A 7,327-nucleotide genomic window follows, 5' to 3' on the forward strand; every position below is an offset into this window, starting at 1 on the left:
TCAGGGCTGCCAGAAGAAACAAGACTCCCGAGTCCTTGCCTGGTGGCCCTGATGGATCATGGACTCTGCTTATGTGGTGGGAACAATTTCACAAGATCACTGGTGTATTCTTTCCTCTTCCTCGTGGTGCATAACAGACGTGGTGTCACAACACAACTTCACCAAAAACACGATGCCCAATGGACTACATTCAAAATTCTAAAATGTGATTCTGTTCAGATATATTGGAATCTTCTTGCGCTGATCTAGAAGAAATTTCCGCTTCTTGGCCTCCATGAGTTAATAAGACATCCTCTGAGCACAAGCGTTCTTAGTCATTGTCTCTTTTCAGTAATTGACATCGTAAGACTAGCTAACAATCAAGACTTCCTTCTTCACGCTGCCACAAGTTTTTCCTCTTCCTGAACAGGCCTCCGTGAGCTGAGCCGGCAGCAAAAGAAGGGACAGATGTGGATTCTAGCTATTCTCTCTTGCTCTACTGCCTCCACCACCTCCCCCAACATCCTGGGCAATGGTTTCTGAGACTATCTAGTTTGGAAATAACAGAAAAAGAGGAAAAAACTTAAATAGCATACATAACATTTGGCTTTTGTTCTCTCTTCAAGCTGGTCCTGAGAGTTTTGTGTGAAGCACCCATGTAGCCAGCCTTTGGCTACTTCACGGGTTCTTCTTTCTTCTACACTTTCAATCCCCTAACACTAGATGGAAAAGAAAAAAGGATAGAGAGGAAAGAGAAGGAAAGAGACACTTTAATAAAGTCAAGGGTCAGAAGGGGGCTGATGTTAGACTATTCTGATGACTAGGGGTATCGCATTTCTTGGGACGAGTTTGATCTTCACAGTCAGGAATCTAACTTCTCCTCCTCCTCCCCCTTTTCCTCTTCTTTCTCTCCTCCTCTGGTTTCTTCCTTCGCATGACTACTTAACAAACCCAACCAACAACAATCATACATCTGCAGCTGGCAAAATCACACCTGCTAGAGCACGAAGCAAATCATGGATTCTGACAGTCCGAAGCAGCTCTATATACCACACCAGGGATCAAAATAAAAACACATGCCCATCGTAGTTCTGTGTTTTTAAAAGAAAGCAAAATTCCAGAATTCTTACTACACACCCACATTTCTACCTCTTGAGATTTGGTGATCTACCACCCTTCAAAAAAAAAAAAAAAAAACCTCATGATTCCCAGGGCATCAGACAAGTATGCCAGGAAGCAGGGATATTTCTACAGACCTCTGATAACCCTAAATACAACGCAAAAGGGCATATTAGAAAACATAAGTAAAACTAAAAAAACATTGATTGGAGTGTGTTGCTCGAGGTTGGCATGGGAGGGAGGGAGGGAGGGAAACTGGATTTGATTATGCCTGTATTGAAATGTCATGCTGAGCCGGGCAGTGGTGGCACACGCCTTTAATCCCAGCACTTGGGAAGCAGAGGCAGATTTCTGAGTTCAAGGCCAACCTGGTCTACAGAGTGAGTTCCAGGACAGCCAGGGCTACACAGAGAAACCCTGTCTCGAAAAACCAAAAAAAAAAAAAAAAAAAAAAAAAAAAAAAAAAAAAAAAAAAAAAAAAAAAAAAAAAAAAAAAAGAAAAGAAAAGAAAAGAAATATCATCCTGAATTCCTTAATTTGCATAATTTACTCCTATTAATTAAGAACAAAATGTTTAAAAAAATAAAGAGCTAGCTGATATGTAAACATTGAAAACACATTCAGTGAAAAGATTCAAACATAAAAAGACCATCTATTATGCATTATATATTTTTTAATTTATTCATATTTATTTATTTTATTAGATATTTTCTTTATTTACATATCATATGATTTCTTCTTTCCCAGTTTCCCCTCCAAATAACCCAAACCAAACCAAACCAAACAAACAAAAACAACAAGAACAAACCCCTGTTGCTTCTCCTCTCCCCCTGTTTGCCAACCCACCCTCTCCCACTTACTGGCCCTGGCATCCCCCAACACTGGGGCACAGAACCTTCATAGGGCCAAGGGCCTCTCCTCCCATTGATGACTGATTTATGCAATTATATTTGAATGAAATGTCCATAGAGGTAGAAAGTAGCTGAGAACCTAATGGCCTAAAAATAGAAAATGAATACCCTCTTCTAAAAATGTCTGCAGTTTCTTTTAGGGATAATGACATTGTTTCAGAATATGATGACAGTGACGTTTGGGCAAATGGTTAATATATTAAACTTTAGGTTAATTTTATTTCAATAAAATAATCTTAGGAATAAGATTATTCCTAATAAAAAATTCCTAATAAGAAATAAAAATATGGCTGGGCAGTGGTGGCACATGCCTTTAATCCCAGCACTTGGGAGGCAGAGGCAGGCGGATTTCTGAGTTCGAGGCCAGCCTGATCTACAGGGTGAGTTCCAGGACAGCCAAGGCTACACAGAGAAACCCTGTCTCAAAAAAACAAACAAACAAACAAAAACAAAAAAAATTACATTTTTAGTTCCAATAATCACTCAAACTTTAACTTTGAAGTTGCATTTGTGTATAGTTTTGTAAGGCTCCTGTGAAAGGCTTGGGGTATAAGTCTCATGTCCCAGAAGTTTGATGTATGTTACAAATTATATCACCTGCTACATAGTATGCACTTTGAACTTGTAAATAGAAAACTATTTTGAGGGTTTCTTCTTATTGTTGTTGTTGGTTGGTTTGGTTTATTGCTTAATTCATTTTTATTGTTTGCTTTTTGGCTGGAGTGGAACTCCCTATTAGACTAACCTAGAACTGCCTGCCTCTGCTTCCGGAGAGCTGGGATTAAAGGTGTCAGCCATCATACCTGGCCCTAATTCTTGAAATAAAAATGCCTACATGCTGTAGTTGAAGACAGAGTAGGTATGATTATCAAATTCTGATTCAGTTGAACCTCAGCAGTAGATTCAAAGAAAGCATGGGAAGAGAAATGAAAGGGGCCTGTCATGTAAAGCCGTTAGGTTATCTCTTGAACTTTGAACTTCCACATCACTGTATGAATTGGTTCGAAGATAAGAAATGGAATAAATTCTCTCTAGTGGACAGGACGGGACCTCTGCTTTCCTAGAGACACACACGGCTGAGATCATGGCTTTTGATGGCACTTGGAAAGTAGACCAGAACGAGAACTATGAAAAGTTCATGGAGAAAATGGGTAAGGACCATTTGCTTTCTCCTGTCTGCGTGGTTACTGAATGACCTGTGATGTGGTAAGGTTCTAGGCATGATTGTTCAGAGCCAGGAAATCCATATTTGCACCTCCTGCTTTAGGAAGAGTAGAGTGTCTCCCTAGGGCGAGCCCTGCTCTCTGAAACACACTAAAGAAAGAGCCATCTGTGGTTTCTTCCCTTGCCTGGTAACTGCACATGTGTAGTTGAAAACTGATATGTTTGTGTTCACTTAAAAAAGAATATTATAGTCAGTTATGATCATTTCCAGAGCTTAAAAAACCCACTGGATTATAGGGGATTTAAAAAGCAAGGATCTCTTAATAAAGTAAGAAAAGAAAATTGTTAAAACTCAACTTGAATAAATGATATGTAATTCTTTTCTCTAAGTTATCTCACTTTAGTAATAACCATAAAAAGCTGTATATTCTTCGTGGAGGTGTGATTTAACTATAGTATAAATGTCTACTAACATTCTGGTAGTTTACACTACAAACTGGCCAAAAATGTTTCATTTCTCAAAATAAAGCCTAAATAAATGATCTCTTTTACTTCAAGGATCCTGAAGTTTATAAAATTTCATATTATAATGAATTAATCATAAAATTTCATAATAATTTTTCTGACTTAGGCCAATGAGGAATGCTACAAAGAGGCACTATATTTACAAGGCAAATAAACCATGGTGGTGTACACCAGGGATCTTAACAGTCTTGAGAGTGGGTTGTGAGTTATAAACTAACTTGTGCTGTGCAGCAAGTTTGGGGGCCTGCCTGGGTTATATACCAAGACCCAGTTTCAAACAACAACAACAATTGAAAGCAAAGTCATGCTGGACTTTAATAAATATCCAGACCTGAGTTTGTGTTCCTTTAATATGTGAATATACCTTTTAAAACTTCATTTGGCATTGCTGACATTTGGTTGATCATTGAAGCAAAAAGTTTGTTAATCTTGTTAATCTTGTTAATGTCCAGGCCTAAGGTGCTACAGTTCGTGGCTTCGTTTACATTTTCTTACTTTGGAAAGCAGCTTGATCCTTCCCTGAGAACCTGTCAGAGCTTCCCCTTTTTTCTCTAGAAGATTTTGTTGGTGTTGTGCACACATGACACTCTCTGCTCTTTCTTCCGTACCCACAAATTAAAGATGAGCAAACCAAAACAGAACTTGGAAAGAGAAGCCCTTTCAGTGACACTCTGATTTCATGCCCCCTCCAACCTCTCTCCTTTGCAGGCGTTAACATGGTGAAGAGGAAGCTTGGAGCTCATGACAACCTGAAACTGACAATCACACAGGATGGAAATAAATTCACAGTCAAAGAATCAAGCAACTTCCGAAACATTGATGTCGTGTTTGAACTCGGTGTCAGCTTTTCCTATAGCCTAGCAGATGGAACAGAACTCACTGTAAGACATTTTTATAAGCAGTGCATTCTTGATTTTTTTTTTTTTTTTTTTACCAATACTAAGTGGTTTATCTCAAAGGAATGGTGCAGCTAATGCAAGCCTTCTTCATTGACTGAAGATGCCAATGAAGTCCGTTCATAACTTATATTACACGCATTGGCAAAATGTTTAAATCTAACATCTCATTATGATGCCCATCTGTGAAAAAGCTATATTGAAAAATAAGACTTAGACTAATCCTCTTAGATTGACTGACTGTAGGGATAGTCTCAAAGAAGTGTAAAGGACTGTATTTTCAACTCTACATGCAGGTGGAGCACATGCTTTCAGTGTTCATGATATTGAAATTTAAGAACTACTTTATAAATGTACTTGAACAATAAAGGGGGGGAATGTAGCTGAATCAGGAGACTGCAGCAAGCACAAAACCATGGGTTGTGTTTCCAGCGCTATATAAAACTGGCCATGGTCACAAGCCTGTAATCCAAAACTTGGGAACTGGAGTTCATGAAGTCAAGCTTATCCTCAGATATAGACTAAGTTTGAGGCCAGCTTGGGCTACATGAGATCTTACCTGAAAAAAAAAAAAAAGCATTTATTAAACACTTAATGAATGAACAAGTAGCCAAATGTGAGAGTCTAATGCATCATAGGGTCATTAAGAATGTCCCTTTCAGTGTATAAGATTAAAAACAAAATTAGGGAATCAGTTTTTCAAGTAATTTTTCAAAACGTTTTTTAGCCTTGAAGTTTTTCTAGTCAAATACATTTCTAGTGGCTTGTGTGTGTGTGTGTGTGTTTGTGCGTGCACGCACTTGTAGTAGGTACACAGGGAAAAGCCAGAGGAGGACATCAATTGCCATGCTCCCATCTTATTCCCTTGAGACAGGGTATCTCACTGAACCGGAGGTAGGCTGGTGGCCATAAAGCCCCAGTGATCCTATCTCTGTCCTCTACAGCGCTGGTGCCAGGCATATGGGAACACACCTTTTGATGTTGGATTCTGGGTTTGAGTTCAGGTCTTCACAGTTGTGAAGCAAGTTCTCTTACCAGCTGAGACATCTCTTCAGCCCCGCCCTGACAGCATAACTGTTGAATACCTTATCACTAATGATAAACAGGGCTCATCAGCATAGAGCGCGTCTCTTCAGGGTGGTGCTCAACAGTTGCCAACACAGCCTTGAGTCCCATAGCTCATGTACAGTGAGTGCTCTTTCTGACTTTGGGCGAACTGCTCTGTCATTTCTTAGTCTCCACAGATGTAAATGGAGGTAACGTTATTACTTCATACCATCCATAGGGTCACTGTGAGTGAATGTGGCTCTGTAAAACTGGAAATCATGTTAGATACATCCAAGACTACAATAAATGCTGCTTTATTGTGACACAGGGGACCTGGAACATTGAGGGAAATAAACTTATTGGAAAATTCACACGTGTAGACAATGGAAAGGAGCTGATTGCTGTCCGAGAGGTTTCTGGTAATGAACTAATCCAGGTAAGTTGTAAGAAATGTTAATAAGTACATTCCAAAGACAAAAGTGATTATGAGTAAGAATTTTGATCTTCTCATATATACATATGTGTGTATATGTATATACATGTATATGTGTATTTGTACATACATATGTGTATGTATATATATTACAAAACAGTAATAATATATATTTCTATATAACAGTAAAAATATATATATATATATATATATATTTCTTATACTTGATAGCAGCATTTTATGAAGATATAGGGGTAGAACCATTGAAACTAAATTTGTGTGGGGCTGGTGAGATGGCTCAGTGGGGAAAGAGCACCGACTGCTCTTTGGAAGGTTATGAGTTCAAATCCTAGCAATCACATGGTGGCTCACAATCACCCATAATGAGATCTGACGCCCTCTTCTGGAGTGTCTGAAGACAGCTACAGTGTATTTACATATAATAAATAAATAAATCTTTAAAAAAAAAACCTAAATTTGTGGTTGCAGGCATTTACGTTTTCTTGTTAAGATAGGAATTGATATATGTCTATATGTAAGCTCTTCAATAAATAATGCCATATATATAAGAAAATGCTAGGACGGACTCTAACATTCCTATCTTTCTTACTTTGAGATTTTAACTTAATAGCACATTCTTTTTTTATGTCTGTCAACATCTTTCAGACCTACACCTATGAAGGAGTCGAGGCCAAGCGGATCTTTAAGAAGGAATAAGCCGGCTTCTGGGAGCCTGGAGCAACGCTGTAGAGCTGAACTGATGTCAGATTTCTTTCTCCATCATGCTAATGCCAGGCTCACGCATCATCTTATGAGCACTGATTTGTCAAAGCCGAAGGAGTAAAAGTGAATTAGGACTATATTTGTTTTATGACCCTTAAGATGAACTAGTCTTTTAAAAGAAAATAAATCCTGCTCTCCCATTGCTTTGTATGTAGTGTTTCCTTTAAAAAAAAAAAAAAAACTTGTGTGCTGTATGCATTGATGTTTCTTTCTTAAATATTGTGTGTGTGTGTGTACTAGTTGTGATTTTACTGAACATTTTAAATTGATACACTCCACATAAAACATCCTGAGTGGTCCCTTGTAATAGATGGTCCTCAATGTATATTATTGAACAGTGTGTCCTTGTGAGAAAATGGACCAAAATGTAGATTGAAACCTCTCCTTTGAGTAGATCAAAAAACTTTTTTCTATTTTTATTTATTTATTTATTTACACTGCAGATTTTATTCCCCTCCCAGTGTACCCTC

At 38.2% G+C, this 7,327-nt stretch overlaps 1 protein-coding gene across 1 annotated transcript; it reads left to right on the forward strand.

Moving 5' to 3' along the window:
• The first annotated feature begins 2,755 nt into the window (after positions 1-2,755).
• Positions 2,756-6,997, forward strand: Fabp2 (fatty acid binding protein 2). Its single transcript, XM_031376163.1, has 4 exons — positions 2,756-3,160; positions 4,407-4,579; positions 5,970-6,077; positions 6,741-6,997. The coding sequence occupies exons 1-4, from the start codon at positions 3,094-3,096 to the stop codon at positions 6,789-6,791; spliced, it is 399 nt and encodes a 132-aa protein (XP_031232023.1). The 5' UTR covers positions 2,756-3,093; the 3' UTR covers positions 6,792-6,997.
• Positions 6,998-7,327: the final 330 nt, after the last annotated feature.

Source organism: Mastomys coucha, unplaced genomic scaffold (genome assembly GCF_008632895.1).
Source record: "Mastomys coucha isolate ucsf_1 unplaced genomic scaffold, UCSF_Mcou_1 pScaffold16, whole genome shotgun sequence".
Taxonomy (NCBI): domain Eukaryota; kingdom Metazoa; phylum Chordata; class Mammalia; order Rodentia; family Muridae; genus Mastomys; species Mastomys coucha.

Bases quoted from the DNA above. Each gene is read 5' to 3' on its own strand.
- Fabp2 (XM_031376163.1), top strand. From the start codon at position 3,094: ATGGCTTTTGATGGCACTTGGAAAGTAGACCAGAACGAGAACTATGAA. The intron at 3,161-4,406 runs GTAAGGACCATT...TCTCCTTTGCAG, and splicing joins AAAGTTCATGGAGAAAATGG to GCGTTAACATGGTGAAGAGG. The intron at 4,580-5,969 runs GTAAGACATTTT...ATTGTGACACAG, and splicing joins CAGATGGAACAGAACTCACT to GGGACCTGGAACATTGAGGG.